This window comes from Magnolia sinica, chromosome 17, assembly GCF_029962835.1.
Source record: "Magnolia sinica isolate HGM2019 chromosome 17, MsV1, whole genome shotgun sequence".
In the NCBI taxonomy this organism is placed as follows: domain Eukaryota; kingdom Viridiplantae; phylum Streptophyta; class Magnoliopsida; order Magnoliales; family Magnoliaceae; genus Magnolia; species Magnolia sinica.
This window is the reverse complement of record NC_080589.1, coordinates 2,193,397-2,213,056: the sequence shown is the minus strand read 5'-3', so window position 1 is coordinate 2,213,056 and position 19,660 is coordinate 2,193,397. Positions and strand designations below refer to the sequence as shown.

The 19,660-nt window shown below is 44.2% G+C and overlaps 1 protein-coding gene across 1 annotated transcript; it reads right to left on the bottom strand.

Moving 5' to 3' along the window:
* On the bottom strand, positions 1-19,350 carry LOC131231127 (squamosa promoter-binding-like protein 1). Its single transcript, XM_058227221.1, has 10 exons — positions 18,080-19,350; positions 14,362-14,543; positions 5,670-6,376; positions 4,692-4,766; positions 4,467-4,574; positions 4,261-4,378; positions 3,464-3,605; positions 3,120-3,270; positions 2,072-2,701; positions 1-637 (listed from the first exon to the last, which is right to left on the bottom strand). The coding sequence occupies exons 1-10, from the start codon at positions 18,697-18,699 to the stop codon at positions 197-199; spliced, it is 3,174 nt and encodes a 1,057-aa protein (XP_058083204.1). The 5' UTR covers positions 18,700-19,350; the 3' UTR covers positions 1-196.
* Between the last annotated feature and the right edge of the window lie 310 nt (positions 19,351-19,660).

Sequence of the window (19,660 nt, the reverse complement as noted above, 5' to 3'; positions counted from 1 at the left end):
TTAGGTCCAAAAACACAAATCCAATTCGTACATTACCTAATGTTAATTGTTACAAGATACAAATTACACGAGTATCTAATTTTCATCAATCAATCAACCCAAACACCCGCCAGTAGAGACGGCAGCATCGATCTACAGCTTATGACTGATAGAATATTTCTTATAAACTTATAAAAGCATGGTTTCCACCATAGCCTCAGATGGGTCCAAAATGCAACAATTCCCATATGAACGGAGACACGTTCTGGACTTCTGGTGGGCCATGGAACAGAAGGCCAACACAGACACAGACGGCAGCAATGGTCACCATAGATAGCATCAGCGGCCTGTAAGGCAGGGCTTGGCTGATGTTGCCATAGACCAACCGCTGATCGCAAGCCTTGCAATATGAACGAACAGGTCCCCGATCACGTTTCTCAATCTGAAAAGCTGTTGGCTTAGTGAAATCCAGATGGGTAGTTTGCTTCTGGGAGCTGCCGGGGATGTCGAGGACCATGTGCCCGTGCCTTGCCTCTGATTTCTTGTTGATTTTCTTTTGGATGAGGTGGATGTAGGAATAGTAACCTCTTAGACGCGCATAATCTTCAGGGGCGAAACCACTGTTGTCTCGAGCATTCCTCCAAGCTTCAATTCCCACCTGAATTAGAAGACCCATATCAGCATGACCAAATTGGAAGAAGAACAATGATAGCACTTAACTGAAAAACACTGAAATGACACAATGATCACAAGAAGGAAAAGGCAACTATCATAAGGAATTAGCCTTCTTAGCATGATTATATGACTCAGATGGGTCTGATACAACACATCCAAGTCGACTCGGACTCAGTAGCACCCAATCCGGTTCAATACACGAGTCACCCCCAACTCGGGCAAGTCAGACCAATTCAGCCCCAACTTGGATGAGTCCTGACTCAACTCAGGACTAAACGAGTCAATCAAGAGTGGCTGAGTCTTTTAATCATGCTTCTTAGAGAGTCATGACGAGTCTCACTCTAATTGGAATCTCCATTTGTGAAATAAACAAAAATCACAATTTCCTTTCTATTCATATTGAGCACCTGTGCTCCAAATTGTAATTTACATTGACTTGAGCTGGTATCAAAAGAAACGAAACCGCAATTTCTGGGATACTTCCTCATTATAAACAGGAAACATCATTACTTCTTCTCATTTCCTCTTGATTGAAGTGAAATATTAATAACTCAACTCACTTGGCATCCAAACACAGCTCAATTTGCAAACTTGGAGTACTTAATAAGAGGCATCAATCGAATGTTTAAAGAAAAGAATTGAAGTCGAAATGACCTCCCACAACAGATGCACTAACCCTTTCAGTTTCTTTTTCTTTTCTTCTCTTTTCTTTTCTCTTCTTTTTATAATTGAACCCATTCACCATTTCATATGCATGCATATACACGGTTTTAAGACTCGGACAAATCTGATGCAAATTGTCAGAGTTGACTCAGACTGGGAAGGACCCGAACCGGTTCGATACCACAAGTCAACCCCCAGTCACTGCTGACTTAGGCAAGTTGGGCCGATCCAGCCCCAACTTGGGTGAGTCAAGAGGCGACTAAGGGTGAACAAGTGGGGTCGAGTATCCGGGTCTTAAAACCATGATGTGTGTGTATAACGAGAGTAATATGATACTCGGGCAGCATAAGATGCTTGATACACAGGCAGACAAATCGTACATGTGGCATAAACTCAAACTAAACCAACAAATTTGTGGAACCAACTGTCGCTAAGTCTCGGTCCCAAAATCAGATTGGTCAAACAATCCTATTTGGGCACAATTGTTTGTTGAAATAGGACCTTGGACATGTTACATTTTTAGCCATCCAATAAATGTCAACCAATCAGAGAGATAATCAAATAAGTGTAATTCTTGGTTCATGATACATCTAAACTGGGAACCATAATTTGGATGGTTCAATTTAACTTGTCAGCCACGTGTGCATTTTCTATGTAATTTCTAAGTGCCTACATATCATCTATCACACTCTGCCAGAGTATCAAATTTGATCTTTTAAAAAAATGGAATTATACAAAAAGGAGAAGGTAATACCAGTCCAGGGTCATCCGTTAAAGCGTCCAACACATTCTCGGTATCATCTCTACTGGCTGCAATATGAAGAGGGGTCACACCTGCAGGGCCCACCATGTCAGGTCTAAATAAGAAGCCACCATCAGAACCTTCTCCAACTCCTTGATCATGTTGGCGGCCTGTTTTAACCGAGACGTATCTCAACAGAAGCTCCACCATCGGCCTACAGTTTCTCCTCACAGCTCTGTGGAGCAAACCCATTTCCAACAATGGCATCTCAACAGAAGAATGCCCGCCAGCATCCACAGGCCCATCAAAGAGAACATCCAGAAGCTTTTTAACTACAGCACACCAATCATGATCCATTGAGAATTCCATGAGCCACTTGAACTGTTTCAAAGGGAAGCTGCCCGAGTGAGCATTCTTATGATCCAATCTAGACCGCAAATGACTCCTCCGAAGAAGCCAACCCATATCATGTAAAAAGTCCAAGGCCTGATTCCTGGCTTTCATTACATCAGTTCTCTTATGAGCAGCAGCATCGCACTCACTTGCTTCAATTGCACTCTCTAGCGTACGGATTTCCAAGCATAAATCTCGTTCTGCAACTATGAAGGGAAAGAAGCCGCTGCTAAGACCATCATCCTCAACCTAGATGCCCAACATCAGAATCAGGTTATAGCGCATAATAACATGTAAAAGAATACAAAATGCATTTATGCTAAGCGGAATGCTACCCATAGATGTACACCTGCAATCTTTAAACACGAACAGCCCCACATAAGTGGATCCAACCATTAAATGCCTGGCTCCAAAAATAAGCAGGTCTGATTATTCCAGGTCCAATGTATACATTGAATGCGGGTCGTTGGTTATCTTTTCTAACCATCAATTTTCTTGCCCCAGCTGCTGAGCAGCCTGATTTTGGGCTAGGTCATATTAATGGTAGGGCCCACCGGACGAACAGACCAGATCTCACTGATGGCGACATGTTGGGATCTGGGTTTGGCAAGTGCACATGCGTCTGCAAGTAGCATCCTCTTATGACAAAAGCAGGTCATAATAGCACCTCAACGAATCCTCTCCCGGATACATTAGGGAGTGAGCAAGAGAAGCTGAGGCACTGAAGCTCGTCATGCTCCTTGGGGGTTTCGGTGCCCTCTACCGAGACGTCAGACATTTCTAGTACTAAATACTTACCTTCAATTGCACAGAGTAACCTGAAATTAAAAAATGAATAACTCTTTTGATGCTAGTTCAGAGGAAAATTGGAAAATATATGCTCCAAAATATAAATTAAAAAAAAAGAAAAAAAGGTCCAAGTTCTGTAAGTGAGGTGAAGAGGGGCAAGGAAAGCGACGAAACACACATGCGCACATGCATGCAAGTGACGACGAACAGATGATGGACTACCTCATAGCGGACCGACATATGTTAAAGCCTTTGACTGTGAAATTAGCTCTCTCAGAAGCAGAAACAGCAATAGGCATGACACTTGCAATCCTACAGTGATGGGAACCTGTAAGCGGCAAGGATGTATCGAGCACAACTTGACCTGTGGGAACAAAGAAGACCAAATAAGGGAACTTGCTCTTCCATGCTGCCTTTAACTCATGCAAGAAAGGTATTTTGCGGCCCTCAACTCAAAGATACGCATGATATCATTGGGTCCGATGTTTGTACAAGTGGTGTCCAAGGTTTGCCCCCGCAGTGGACATAATGCCCAAAACATCTCCATTTGTACAATCCTAGCTTTTCAATTGGTGACCAGCAAATAGACAGTTCTGAAAAGAAATTCTGCAACTGTCAATGCTCAACAGAAATGAAAGCCAACGATCAGATAGCCAGGATCGTCCAATCTGGAAGGTTTTTAGATATGGTCGATCCACAGTGAGCCACATCGATAAACTGTCTGGAACACTGGGCCCGACTTGTACAAACTGAGAGCCCGAGGATAGTATGCATATTCTTATACAAACCGAGAGAAAACTCATATGCAACTCTCAGATTACTCGTGCCCCAGTGTTAGTAGACTCACAAGAGTTTCAACCTGAGGTCATGGGTTCGAGTACCCACTGTGGTGAAAAACCACTGTGTGTGAGTGCGTGGGTGTGTGTGGGGCGTGAGTGCATGTTATAAATAAATAAATAAAAACTTCTCAAATTACAAAAGGTGCTACTGCAAACAATATAAGAAGTATTGAAACAAACCATTGTAGATAAATGCCATTTGATGTTGAATCCGAGCATATACCCATCCTGTTCTCCAAAAATCATTGTCGTAGACATCCAAAAGACGCTGCAGACTACATCTTAGGTCACAGCAAAGCTGTATACACACAAAATTTGAAAACTAAGTGAATGTACTTGAAAAATAATATAGATTTTCCACACATGGCATCAATGTGAAAGCATACATCTTCCCATGTGGACTCAGCTAGACGAACGTAAATCGTTAGAATGATACAACCAGGCTTAATGTAGCTTTCAATGTCTGTAGGACTGTGGGATAACCAATCAAGGATCTGAAATTTCAAACATGTCAAAACATCAAACAATCTATCAAAAAACGAATTAGAATTCGTAATTTTCAACATCTGAAACATATAATGATCAGAAATACTTTCAAGATTATGTGATACCTGCGATCTCAAAACAAGAGGAATATCATTTGGGTCTTTTCCAAAGAGCTTGAAAACAATCCGATCTGTCCGGCTCTGAACAGACCAAAAGTCGGAGTTAGGAAAAAAGAGAGAGAGAGAGAGAGAGAGAGAGAGAGAGAGAGAGAGAGAGACCAAGTACATCAATTTTTTTTAATTATTAATGGATGATTTTATTAAAAAGGAAAAGGAGAAACAACAGCAGGGCAGAGCAACAACTACATGCATATTTATGATCATGATCTCCTTTTTTGGTTAACTATTCCAAAATTGTGGTAACTAATCAAAATTGGCATGGAAGTTATGCACGAGCATGCATGCTCATGCGCATGCACGTGCACACACAAAAACAGTGTCATCATCTTAACCTTTGGCCCAGCAACTTGGGCTTGGCTTTTAAATGGTAGATTCAGAAAATATTTTACAATTGGCTGCCCACCAGACATGAAGCTTCCTCTTTTACCTGTGCACCTGGAACCGATTATGGTAGAGGCTCACATTGACCCAAAGGCCAACATAATAGGACCAGAATCCTGTGATGCAATCCCATGCTAACATGACAAAAATCAATAGAATATAAACTTTCCACTGCCCAATAAGGTTAACTTCCACGAACTGGAAACTGAGGAAGTCTAATAAGAAATGATCTTCCTCATTGTCCAACAGTGCCTGGCATATATGGCCATTCCATATTTGCGCTGTTTAAACAGACAATTGACATGCAATTCACAACCATGGTTCATAATGCTGGCTGATACATCTTGGTTTTAAATTACTGATATGGCCGATTCCAACCAATATACCAGCCAATCAGTTGATACACATAGATTCTCTTTTTTTGAAAGGGATACATATAGATTCTTTAAAAGCCCGATATCCAGAATGGTGCTGATATTTTGAACCTTGATCACTAAAAAAAGAGGAAAAAACGAATGAAAGAAAGAAAGGTAAAGCATGTACCTGAGCATCTCCATTGGAGCTAGTTGGCGACTGGGCGGATGTTGAATCTGAATTACCGCTCGTCTGAGGCGGGCTTGACTGGTGAGAGTCCTGCAATAGCCATGATGGATAATCTAGGGAACCAGTCCCTAAGTTTGCAGGGGCCTGTGTCCTCTCCAAACCTTCCGGGCACTCCTGCGAATCAATGTAGATGCTATTCAAATCTATATTAGTTGACTTGGCTCTCTCAAAAGTATATTCTGGAGGTAGCATGCGTTGAAATGAGCATGAAACTTCTGCTGTTGAAGGAAGACCGTCTTTTATCGGCAATACATTTGTGGGTTTTGTAGAGGGAATAGCTTCCATGATCCCACCAAGGGAATTGCCTATAGTAATTCCTTTTTGCGGCAGCCCCCCTGCAGCTACAGTGACAGATAGAGATTGATCTTGTGGCCTCGCCAAATGATGTTGAGTGTCAGCACCTCGGGTCCCATTGGAGGTTAAGCATGAAGGTCTCAAGGATTCTTCGGCAGCAACGCTAGCGTCATTCGGAAGAAAAGCTGGCAGCACTGAAGATGCCCCAACAGGAATCCCATTATTCTTTAAGTCCTGAGATAACTGCAGAATTCCTGATAGGTTCCTTCCATCAGATGCTCCAGCAAAGTTCGCAAGGTTCTTCAGAAGATGAGACAGAAAGTCCTGATCGTTTGGTCCATCAGAGCTATGTGCTGCAATTCAAATAAGAACGAATTAACTGACCCTAGCCAAATTACCAACCAAGAGGATTACATTTTGAGAATTTATCAACGGATTACTGATTCACCAACGATTTCCTTCTTTCGGTACTAATTATTTGTCCATCAAGTCCAATCAACACTAAGCGTATGGGAAACAACACAAAGAAGACGGGGAAAAAAAACAAAGAGGAATAAAAAGGATCGCCCATATTTTATACTAACAGTATGCAACTCGCCATAAGAATTCAAAAGGGCCATGAAATGTTCCTGAAAATGCATCAGTCACCAAAGCAAATTCCGTTCCTTGAGTGCTTCACCCTTCAGGTTTCTCATTTTTCAAGAAAACAGGAAAGATCAATTTTCCATGCCTCTTCATTCCACATTGGCACCAGACTCACAAAACATCTGGGCCCTCATTTTTTAAGGCTAAAGTATAACAAGCCACACAAGATTGGGGAATGGGGAATGCGAAAGGGCTGGGTGCTCTAGTTGTTTTTTTTGCTTTCACGTCTTTTGCTTTTGGCTTTGTTATCTTCCTTTGGCCGCTACCTTGGAGCCTTTTAAATGAAATTGTTTGTTCTCTCTCAAAAAAAGAAGGAAAAAAAAAAACCCAAACAAGATTTCTCATTTGAGAAGCTACATTATTGGAGGGTGGTGAGGGCCATGTTTCAGAAGCTGTATGCAGATGTTGGAGACTGAAGAGATGTAGCAAGGCAGAGAGAGTGGTTCATTCAATGGATATTTCAACTGATAGTTGGCCTTGACAGTCAGCCAAGGACTGTAACTCATGGATTTTTTTTAATTTTTTTAAAAGATAACTGAAATTTCATTAAAAAAGGAAAAGGAAAAAACAAGCTAGGGGAGGGAGGAAAAGGAAAAACAGCAAAGAAAAGAAAAAAAACAGAAAAAACAAAAGGAGAAACAGAAAAAAACTGGTCCGCTGAGAAGGCGGACCTACAACGCAGAAAGAAATAAAAGATCAGATTCCATGAACCTATCGTCAGCCGCTGCCCACTGAACAAGCAGACATTTGGCATTCGATTTAACTTTGTCCACCGGATTTGAAATGTTATCTAAGCATCTACTATTTCTCTCTGACCACACAGCCCACCAAATTGCAAAAATCGACATTTTCCACAAACGCTTCAACACCTTGCTCAAACTGACCCCATGCCACACTGAAAGAAGAACATCAACGGAACCCAGATTGCACCAACTTATGTTAAAACATTGCAGAAAATTGGACCAAATAGAAGAGATGAACGGACAGTGCAGCAGCAGGTGGTCGATCGTTTCCTCATCCTTCATACAGCACTGGCATCCATTGACAATAATCATCCCCCTTTTTTTCAAGTTGTCAATTGTCAGGATTTTTTTCTGTGCCACCAACCATCCGAAGACGTGAATTTTAAGGGGGGCCCCACATTTCCAAACAAGGGAAGACGGGGGGATGATCGAGGACAACCGCCTGTATAATGACCTCATGGAAAAATTCCCGGATTTAATCCACCTCCAGAAAATGCGGTCAGCAGATGAACTGTCCAGATTGACGCTTTGAAGGTTATGGAGAAGCGGTACGTAATCAGAGGCCTCCCAGTCTTGAAGATGCCTTCGGCAGTCCACATTCCAGACTGTCACCCCACCAGAAACTGATACACAACTGTTAATCATGATGTCTTTGCAAAGGGCAAGCTGGAATATCAAAGGGAAATCGATTTTCAGAGGGGTATCTCCTAGCCAGGTATCTTCCCAGAATCGGACACGATCACCCCTATCTGGGATAAATCCAATCCCCTTAAGCACCTGAGGTTGCGTCGACAGGATTCCTTTCCAAATAGCTGAAGCCTTGCAGGAAGAAGAAGGCTTTGTCCACCAGCCCCCTATAGATGTGCCATATTTAAATTTAATAATCCGGTTCCACAGATTGTCATTTTCAGCTCCAAGCCTCCATATCCACTTCCCCAAGAGGGCGCCATTCATGGCCTTGAGATCCCTTATCCCTACCCCCCCCTTCATTAAAACTGCTGCACACTTGCTTCCACTTGACAAGATGAAATTTCCTTCTGTCAGTTTTTCCATTCCAAAAGAACTCCCGCCGCAGCTTATCGATCGACTTCATCAGCTTATCGATTGACTTCATAATGCTGGCTGGGCATCTGAAAAGGGACATTAGATGCACCGGAAGATTGGATAGGGCCACCTTAATGAGAGTAAGACGGCCTCCTCTCGAAAGAAATCGACATTGCCATTTGGCGAGATAGGATTCAACGCGGCTAATCACAATATCCCATGCAGCTTTTGGGGGCTTCCCAAAACATAACGGGAGCCCAACAAAGGAGGAGGGGAAAGAGGCCGCAACGCATCCCATCTTGCGAGCGTACTCCGAGACTTCCTGAAACTCCATATTGATGCCAAATAATTTTGATTTGGCCAGATTCACTTTCAGACCCGACACCACCTCGAAACAACGAATCGCAATATGCAGGTTGTCCACGAACACTGGGTCAGCCTTGCAGAATATGAGAGTGTCATCCGCATATTGAATGTGAGAGATAGAGTTAGGCATACCTTTTGATGCTGACTCCACTGAAGAGACCTTTTTCTACTCCCCTCTGCAACAATCTAGAAAGGGTTTCACCAATTATGAGAAACAATGATGGGAATAGAGGATCCCCTTGCCGCAGACCACGAGAGCTTTTGAAGAAGCCTTTGGGGGATCCGTTAAGAAGAATGGAGAAGTAGGCTGAGCTGATACATTCTCCCATCCACTGTCTCCATTTAGAGCCAAACCCCATTCTCCTCAACATGTACTGCAAAAAATCTCAGTCGACATGGTCGTACACCTTTTCAATATTCAACTTGCAAGATAAAGCTTTGCTACCGGACTTGAGGGCGGAGTCCAAGACTTCATTAGCAATGAGGGCACAGTCCACAGTCTGTCTCCCCGGGACGAACACACTCTGATTACTCGAAATAATTTTCCCAATCACCGTGTTCAAACGGGCCGCCAGCACTTTAGCTAAGATCTTGTATGGGCTTCCTAATAGGTTGATGAGTCTGTATTCTTTGAGGGTGGCAGCCCCTAAAGTTTTAGGAATCAGCGCAATGAAAGAAGCTCCCCGCCCCTTAGACAACCTGCCTCTGTCTTAGAATTCCCGCAAAAAATCCATTGGGTCTCCCTTAATGGTATTCCAATAGATTTGGAAGAAATATATCGGGAAACCTTCCGGGGCCGGGGCCCTATCCCCTCCCAGCGAGATCACGGCACGCCGCACTTCTTCCTCCGTAAAAGGAACTTTGAGACTACTTGAGTCGGCTACGGAAAGACTCGGCATATGGAGGTTATCTAACCTTGGTCTATCCCACCTCCCCCCTTGGAATTGAGCTTTGAAATAGCGAATTGCCTCTTCAGTTATCAGCTCTCTGTCTTCAATTCGACTGCCATCAACTACCAGACTATTGATGCAATTCCTTCTGGAGTTCATGCTGGCCATCACATGGAAATATTTCGTGTTACCATCCCCTTCCCGAATCCATCTGACCCAGGATTTTTGTTTCCATTCCATCTCTTTTTCAAAGGCTCTAACAGTTCCTGGATTATGTGGATGCGTCTGGACAAATAATCTGCTGGCTTGGCTCCCGCTTCCACTTCAGCATCGAGAGCTTGCAATTGAGAGAAAGGGGCTTCTGTCTCCAAATCCCTCTTGCTGAATTCGGACTGCTTCCAGATTTGATTTTTTCCCTTAACATTTTCAGCTTGCAACATAGTCTATACCCGGCGAAACCATCAACGTGGAAACTTTCCCACCAATCAGCAATCATCTGCGAGAAGCCCTTAATTTTGGTCCAAGATAGATTGAATTTGAATGGCTTCAGCCCCCAATTCTGATCATCAACCGCAAGGAGAACCGGGCAGTGGTCGGATGTTGTTTTAGGGAGAGCAGACTGAGACACAAGAGGAAAGGCTTCCAACCATTCGGGGGAAATCAGAAATCTGTCCAACCTGGAAAATATTGGGTCTGCTCTACCATTAGTCCATGTGAATCTAGCACCGAGCAGAGGGAGGTCTAGCAACTCCTGATCATTAATCCAAGAGGAGAAAGCACGCACCGAGGGGGATGACCTGCGACCACGAGATTTTTCTTCCGCATTTCTAACAACATTGAAGTCGCCAACAAAGCAGCATGGGCCCACAAAACTCTGCTTGCTTGAGGTTAATTCTTCCCAAAAATCTTTCCTGCGCGCTTCCAGAGTACGGCCATACACCGAAGAAATGAGACAGCAAAAGGGGGACGATTTATCTTGAAGGATTATTGAGACCGAGAAAGACCCAGACTAGCTATTGATCCGAGTCCATTGGCCAGATTTCCAAGCCATGAGGATGCCTCCCGCAGACTCGATCGCGTCCAGCGTCACCCAATTTGCATCTGAAGCTTTCCAGAGCGATCTAATGATCCGATTGTCAAAGTGCTGAATTTTGCTCTCCTAAAAACATAATACATCCGGATTCCTTCTCCCACACGAGTCCTTTATGAGCTTACGTTTCTGCTTTGAGCCCACTCCCCTCGCATTCGAGGAGAAAATCTTCATGTGTTCACAACACTGCCCCGAGCTGCCTAAAGGGTCGGCCCCAGCGCTATCTAGTCGACGAAACCTGGACTTTCCGCAAGCCTCCGAAGTTCCCTATTACTGCAAGACTTGGACAACCTTCTAAGAGACCTAGAAACAAAAATTGGCCTCCCACGAGATTCCACACAGTGGAACAGGGCAATAAAGTCTTCCAGGCAGTCCCCAAAAGAAAGACCTAAAGCCCTGCCCACATGGCCCATGGCATTCCTAACCCATTTTTTCTTGTGTATGGTGTCAACTAATTTCGCTCTAGCCCCTTGCTCAATCATGATCTCTTTGAAGGCTCCATCCTTGTCTGGAGATCTACCTGTGCAGACTTGAAGAGGTTCAGCATCCAAGATATCTTCACCGATCCCGACTTGGAATAAGGAGATCAGATCCTACTCGGATAAAGTATCCCTTACAGAGACCGAAGAAGAAAGCTTGGAGGTAGGCGAAGAGGGAGCGTCCGAATCCATGGAGGAGTTCAAATTCAGCTTCGTTGATTTCTGGTACCTGGATATTTTCCGATAAGATCTTTCGGCGCGCAGGGGACCTTCTGTATTTGGTCGCGCGAGAGGTGGGATTTTGAGCCAAAACTGTAGGAACTGGAATAAGACTCCTTTCGAAATTTGGGTCGGCAAGGGGGGATAGGTTTAGATTGAGATATATCTGCCTCGAGGGGCCATCTGCTTCCGATTTTAACTCCAGGGCAGGATCAGAGCCGCTAATCCTATAGCAGTCGTCAATAAAACGCGCGAGATCTACATCCGCTAAGCCAGGTGTCCCTGTAGGAATGGAGGTTGAAGCATTGATGATATCGACCAGGCTCGGACGACATGGCGAGCTCTCGGGGGACCAATTGGACGAACCAGGATTTCTCGAGCCCCGCGAATAGACATGTGTCACCTTAGGAGGAGAGATGTCGACATATCCAGCCCCCATTGTCTTCGCACGTGAGATCGGCATGCGTGAAGGAGTCGAGTCACGAGACTCACAAGAGGAAACAACTGGCACGCACGATATGATCGCGCACGAGTCGTCCGAGTGAGAAGGCTCGAGCCTGACGAGAGCAAGAGAGACACCACCTGTCGAGCACAGGGGGGAGACACGCGCACCCAGCGAGTCACAAGGCTCGCAAGGAGAGAGCGCCGCACGCGTAGCACGAGGTTCTTCTGCACGTGGGACGTGTGTCATGCCACTGGGTTGGACACGTGTCCTAGAAAGGTCTAGAAGGATGCCAACTGGTTGACGTGGTTCCCGTGGTTCAGCGGAGTATCGAGCGAGATCGACCGTCGAACCCATTCTCACCAGAGATGAAGGATATGCCATCTCTTTCGTTTTTCAGAAGTCTCCCCACCTAAGATGAAGCTCCTCCTTCGTCTCTCTTTGAATCGGAAGTTTCACCACTCTGCCCCTCCACCATTACTTGCAGGTGCACAGGCAACGAATCTCCCTTTCTTCTTCTGATCCGAGCAAGGATCACCGCCATTTCCTCCCCCAGCTTTGTCTTTGGATCTACTTCAATGAGGGCACCGATCCTGTTTGCCACTTCAATGAAGAATTCGCCATACCATAGTTCGAGCGGGACCCCCTAGATGAGAACCCAGAATTCTTCAAATCCAAATATCGAATAGTCACTCCACTTTTGAACCTTCACAATCAGGTTGTCCGGATGCAAAACGCCTGCCATTATGAGAAGCTCCGGGTTTATCCCTGGACAGACCTTAATCCACAGTTCATTATATCTTATTGGCTTAATAGCATAGTTCGCCGGGCGGAAACCACAACACTCCACTATCCATTGTCGGACTCGCGGGATTGAGACACCATCTCGAGTACTTATCACCACCGTATCCTGTAATTCCCTTCTGGACCAATTCAACCTGTCTTTGCTAATGTTTATGATCTGCTGCTCCGGGATGTTCATGGTTTCACAACCCTTCTGTATGTTGTACTCTTCGTGCAAAGGTTGATTGGCTGAGGACCCTCGATGAGCAATCTGAGGCGAAGATCCCCCCCTATTAAGCAAAGCCTCTTTAAATGATAGCTCAGTAGGTGGAGAGGGGAGAGCTCCGGGAGTTGGCCTGTTTGACATTTCCGCACATCCCAAATTGTTGTTTGAAGCCTTTCGCACTCCGGGGGTGCGTTTCTTCTCCAGTCTTTCAGGGCAGAACCTAACCCTTTGAACCAGCAATGGTTTGCCATCAAAACTTTGGCCATGAAGCATCTGGACCACCCTCACCAGCTCCTCTTCCGAGCTCATCCTGACGAGGGCAAATCCTCTAGGTCGCCCACACTCCCTATCTCTAGGTAGGACAACATCCATCACCGCACCAGCACGCCCAAAAACTCTCTCGAAATTGATCGGAAACCACCCTTTTGGAAATCCTCTGACGAACAGCGTTGGGTATGAATCTCTCGTTCTTGCGCCCCCACTCGCCTTCTTGCCTTTCCCTGCTTTCCTCTCAATAGTTTTCCAATCGTTACGCTGATCTTCCCCAGCTACAATCTCCCCCTCCTCCACTTCCCTGTCGACTACGTCCGCTTCCATATCGCGCTCGTAGTAATTGCCCCAAGGGCCTTCACGCTGACGCGCTTGCCTTCACGCTCGACTGTAACTCATGGATTTAAGTAGTAGTTTTGGAGTGAGACGCGCCCGGGGACCTAAATTGGTATGACTCAACCCAATTTGGTCTAACTAGGTCCTGTTTTGGTCCCATATTGGTTTGGTGACTCATTTCATTTCAGAACAAAACCGATATGACTAGGATGATACTGAGTCCTACCAAACGATTTTTTTAACCATGTTGTAACTCTTTTACCAAACGATTTTTGAAATCATGTTGTTACTCTTTTACTTTTCGATGTATATATGTAATAAGGTCGTCAAAGAACAAGAAATGAGACTGATATTTCAGCATCTAAAATGCTAGCCTTTCTACAGTGACGCCTTTAAAATGGTTTTCCTTTCTCCAATGTCACTCCTACACCGGTGTAGATTTCGGGGCACCTGGAAGGCAAAGAAAGGAGAAGACCTTGTGCATTTTGACTTGTTTTCTAGTATTGGACTATAGTCGGGATCTCAAGATTCCTAGACACTTCGGTCTTGAAGAAGCCTATGTTCTACTTGCTGTTACCTCCACCACTGAACTCACTCCCACTTCTCATGCTGCTTGATGGAAATAAAATGACAGACAAAAAAATTCTCTGCAAAACACTTGAAGCTCACAAAAGGTGATCATGTAAATGAAATAAAAGCATGGCATAATAAAGATGAAACAAGAAAATCCTGCAGAAAGTCTTGAATGAAAAACTCATCCAGAATCCAATTTCATATACATGGTGAGAAAGGTAAAGGTAATTACAATGCAAATTGGAGAGAATCCGTAGTAGAGTTATCAATAGATAGCTGCTAGCTCGATCATCATTCAGGGAATTTCCACCAACGACGGCATCGGGATGAGTCTTCCTCCTACGTCTATTATGGCCTGCCAAACGTCGACGGCAGCTCCTTTTCCCTTCATCAAATTCTTGAAGAATATGAAACCTAGCAACGAATAAAACAGCAAATTACATAGCAACATAAAAACAGCTTGCAGAAACGTATACAGTAAAAAAAGAAATAACATTTCCATACAATTATCTAACAAAGAGCTTCATACTAACAATAAGCCATGAGCCATTGATGGGGTAATAAAAACTGATTAGGTGTGCAACTGGGCGGGTTGGGTCGAGTTGAGGGACAGCCCGAGCCTGACTGACTTCAAGAGGACCCCACCTACAACCCAACCCATGGTGCCCACCTGAGCTCCTCTATGCTTAATCCAACCTGACCTGACCCAGCCCGACCCAAACACATGTCCTTATTCCCAAACCAACCTTAATCCGACCCAAATTTGCTCAACCCGAACCCAACCTAATTTCAAATCGGGTTGGCATTTTCTAACCAGAACCCAACCCCAACCCGGGGACCTTGACAACCAGACCCATCCCGAACAAACTCTGGTTGGATCAATTGGGTTCGGGTTAAACTGAACCCAAGTGTGATGGTTTACCCCTTCATTCGATTTTTCCCAAAATGGTCAATTCCGCTTCAATTCATTGCATCCCACTCAAATATTGTGTTCCTATCCTTAAAAATGGACCTACATCTATTGTACAATAAGTATCTAGCTTCCTCAATAGTAGAAATGAAGAAGTGGGGAAACAAGATGAAATTTGGAAGGGATCGAATGGGGGGACCTTTCTGGACATATCGGCACGTATCAGCTGGCATTGACCAATGCAGGTCCCTTTTTTGCTTTCTTTTTCTTTTCTAATCAGACCAGTTCACCGCCATATTGCATAATGGAGGTATCTGATTAGGTTATCATATGGCGTTATCATAACTGATATTCAAAACCGGGATGGAAACCCTGACACAAGTACAGATTCCTAACGTGCGTGTCAGATCTTCTTTATCACATCAACCATGCTGTGTACCATTATTTGGTCAAGATCTATGTGTGTGAGCAATGAAACCAGCAGCAAATTAGGCCCCTTGCTATGCATAAGGTACTAAAAAAGTGCAGGATCCCCAACCCAAGGTACAGTATACTAGGTTCTCGGATTTTACAAGTGGGGCCCATGGTTCATTTATCCAGATGGTAGGTCTGTTGGGCCCCACTGTAGATGGCCCATGCCCTGAAATATCTTCTCAACAGGCCAATCCTAAAATTTCAACTTGTGGCCTGCAAAAAACTAAGAACATGAATGCAGCAGCAGTGCATTATCAACCAACAAAGGCCAAGACGGATGCCTAGACCTTCCTATCTGTGAGAATTTTGAGGCATGTACCACTCATGGTGGCTCTCTTCAGTAACCTAGAATTCATAAGCCAACCCCAAATAGTTCTGGCAAGGCTATGATGATGGGGAGGAGGTGGCGGATGATATTCTGCATATCCTGTGTTTGAGGATATTCTGCATGAGGTGAAATGCACAAAAAACACTAGAAGAGCTGCTAGAAAGTTCATAGTTGTGGAATAGCTTTCACAAATGGGTTTTGGATACACTAAAACGTCGATTAGTCATTTCTGGAGTACATGCTCTATCAAATAGGTTTTGAATCCAAATGGAGAATGTGGATTAACTCGTGTGTTGCTTCTGCTAAATTTTCAATCCTTATCAATGGTTCTCCTTCTAGCTTTTTTAGCTCTTTCAGGCATCTTTGCAAAGGGGATCCCATCCCCCTTCCTGTTCATCCTGGCTTCTGAGGCCCTCAGTAGAATGCTACTGCAGAGCCAGGAAGCTGGGTTGTTCCAAGGTTTCTCAGTGGAAAATTTCCCCGCTTGCATTTGTCATCTTCAGTTCGCTAACGATACTCTCCTTTTTGTGAAGCAGAAGATTTTATGGTCGATTTTCTTAGCATGTCGATCTGCTGGTTTGAAGTGATCTCGGGTTTGAAGTTTAACAAATCTTAGTGTGAATTTTTCGGGATTCACATTTCCCCGGAAGACACCTCTCACATGGCAGATATGTTTGGTTGTAAAGTAGGATCTCTTCCAACCTTTTATTCTGGCTAAACTCTCTGTGTGGAAAAGCCTATGTTGTATCTGTGGGAGAATTATAAAAAGATAGGGAAAAAAAAAAAAAATCTCCAATTATAAAAAGATAGGGAAAAAACTCTCCACTTGGAAAAGTAATCTCCTATCTCTCAGAGGATTAACCCTTATCTAGGATTCCCTGTCTAACCTGCCTGTTTACTACATGTTCTTCTTTCATTGCCCCAAATCTGTTGTTGCCATAATTGATAAACTCCAGAGGGATTTTTTGTGGCTGAGAGGTTCCACTTCAATTAAATTTTCCCTTTTGAAATGGAAAGTGATCTGCACTCCCTATTCCCAAGGGGGATCACACACCTTGATTTGGTTGATTTTGCACTTCTGGGTAAATGGGTGTGTCGCTTTGCCAAGGAGTGTAGCCTTTGCAGGTCCCTTATTTCGGCCAAATATGGAACCTCTCAAATGGGCCGGTGGACAAATTCTTCCCCATATCGATCTTCCTTCAATTGGAAAGGCATTCCCAGGATAGCTTCATCTATCTTCGAAAGGACGGGCTCCTCTGTTGGCAATGATACGAGGGTGAGGTTTTGGGTTGATCCCTGGCTTGGGGATCATCCTCTCATCTCTGATTTTCCAAATCCTTTGGAGGAAGGGTCTTGGTTCCCCATTTTAGGGGGAACCTACGGGACAGTGAGATCAATAGCTTAGCTATTCTGTTGTCTTGTTTGCAGAGTATTTCGCTTTCCCTAGATGAGGAAGATGAGCTGACCTGGAAGTTACGTGCTTCGGGAATCTTCTTTGTGTGCTCCTACAATTCCCTCTCCGAGTTGGCTCCTTTGGAGAGCCATTGTCCTATGATTGAAGTCGCTCCTCTTAAAGTTGCGGATTTCGCTTGGCTTGTCTAAAGGAGTCGAGTGCTCACAATCGACAATCTTTGCAAAAGGGGAATGATACTTCCTAATGTTTTCCTTTTGTGCAAACATGATGCTGAATCGATTGATCATTTGTTCTTCTTGCATTGTCCTTTCTCAATGGGAGTCTGGGCTGGGATTCTTACTCTAGCTAATGTTCACTGGGCCATGCCTTCCTTGGTCTTCTTTCCTCTTGGCATGCGTTAGATGGTGGGAGAATTGGAAGGAAGAAATGGAGGCTATCATATGGGTTATTTGGGGAGAAAGGTATAATCGATGCTTTGCTTTCACAATAAAAGCATCTCAGTTGCTGGAGTCTTCGATAGGGTTCTTCTTTTCTTCCAGGATTGGGCTCCTTGACTGTAGTTTGCTGCTTTTGGGGTATTCTCCTGCCATGGGGCTGGTTGTTGTAGTATTTTTTGGCACGTTGTTGTTGTATTTTTTGTTTAGCTCTGGGTTTTTTTGTTTCGTTTAGGTTTTCTTCTGTTTTCTGTTTTTCTTTCTTCTTTTTTCTTTTGTTCCATTCTTTTTGGCTGCGGCCTAATAAAATTTTCATCTTTCAAAAAAAAAAAAAAGTGCGGAATTGCCAATGAAGCTAACAAATAAGACAACACTCAGCTGAATACTAACCTGCTGCACTGCTGACAGAACCGCTGCATAACATTTCCGACGAGCGCGTTAGTGGCCTTAGAATGCATCTCACAGACCTTATGCCGTCTGTGGTAGTCCCTGGCATTGCTCAGATCCGCCCCACAACCCTCCACCTGACAAACGGAGCGGCTCGAACTCGGCCCTTGCACTTGGGTCTTCTTCCCATTCTTCTCTTCCCAGTTCAGAAAATCAGATTCCATGATCGGATAAACATGCCCTCCAAGCTTCAGAGTTAGAGGCCCAGCTTCCTCATGCGGTTCATCCTCTTCGACCACAACAACCCTCCTCCGCTTCTCCAATTCTCCTTTCCCTTTCCCTTCTTCTGCATTGACTTCATCAGAGCAAGAAGAAGAACTGTTTGACAAAATCCCACCTGCTGGATTTCCCAACCCGAGCGGAATGAACTGCTTGCTCCGGCAATCCAAAGGGACAGAATTTAAAGGGCTTGCAATGAATAGATCGCCATCCCATTTCCAGTCATCCATATTCCATTCCGTGCTCCTCTTCCCAATTCCCATCAAATTCCTCTCCTTCATCACAAAATCGGGTGAATCCTGACCATAAAAATGACGACTTCCACTTCCAATTCTAGCCTCCATCGATCAGACCCCACAAATTCAAAAGATCCACAACCCAAAAACCTTAAAAACCCAACAATTCAGAATGCCAACAACCCAAAACGCTCAAAACCCGACAAGTCAAAACACCCACAGCTCAAAATACCAAAATTCAACAAACCCACATCCCAAAACACTCAAAACCCCAATAATTCAAAACACCCAGAATCCAAAACCCTTAAAACCCCAAAACTCAAAAAACCCAGATTCCAAAGCCTAATTTCCAACAAATTCAACCCTCGAAAATCAAGACAACGAGACCAAAAAATTCCTAATCCGCCTCACTACGGCCCCAGAAATCCAGAAACAGCGCACCCACGCATCCATGGATCCAAGCAAGAGCTACCCACATACCCAAATACCCAGAATGCTCTAAAAATGTAATAATTAAAAAACAAAAACCAAAAAAGCAACTCCAACAACACCAGATTCCAGCAGACAATCTCAAAAAAAAAAAGAAAAAAAAAACCAAATAAACTAGAACTGAGATCGATGAGATAGTGGAAACTTTCCTGGGAGCTGAGAGATTTTTAATTGGGGGTTCTGAAATCGGGATTTCAGAAAAGAAGAAGAACAGAGCAGCGGCGATGTAGGGAGAAGGATTTTCTCTCTTCAAGGACGGCCGAGTGAAAAAAAAAAAAAGCATCTGTGCTCTACACAGCAAAGGAATGGGGTTTTCCAAACTCGCATCTACACTCGCCAAACACAAGCGCCCCCCGCACGCACGCCGACGTGTACTCGTGTGGGAGATCAGTACGCCCATCATGCGTGGCCCATGCTAATGATGTGCCTGGTCCGAAAATACTCTGCCCGATCCTCTCAGACTGGTTGTTTTTTTAAGAAAAACATGGACGGTTGGAAAAGAAAAGAATAACAGATGATGTTGTAGTTTTGATGTGCATGTGTGGCCCACCTTATTATTGGAATGGAATTGCTTTTAGTT

Excerpts from the sequence above, each read along its gene's own strand:
- LOC131231127 (XM_058227221.1), bottom strand. The coding sequence starts at position 18,699 with ATGGAGGCTAGAATTGGAAGTGGAAGTCGTCATTTTTATGGTCAGGAT. Across the intron at positions 14,544-18,079 it reads TTCTGTCAGCAGTGCAGCAG|GTTTCATATTCTTCAAGAAT; the intron begins GTTAGTATTCAG and ends ATTCGTTGCTAG. Across the intron at positions 3,271-3,463 it reads ATATGTCGGTCCGCTATGAG|GTTACTCTGTGCAATTGAAG; the intron begins GTAGTCCATCAT and ends TTTTAATTTCAG.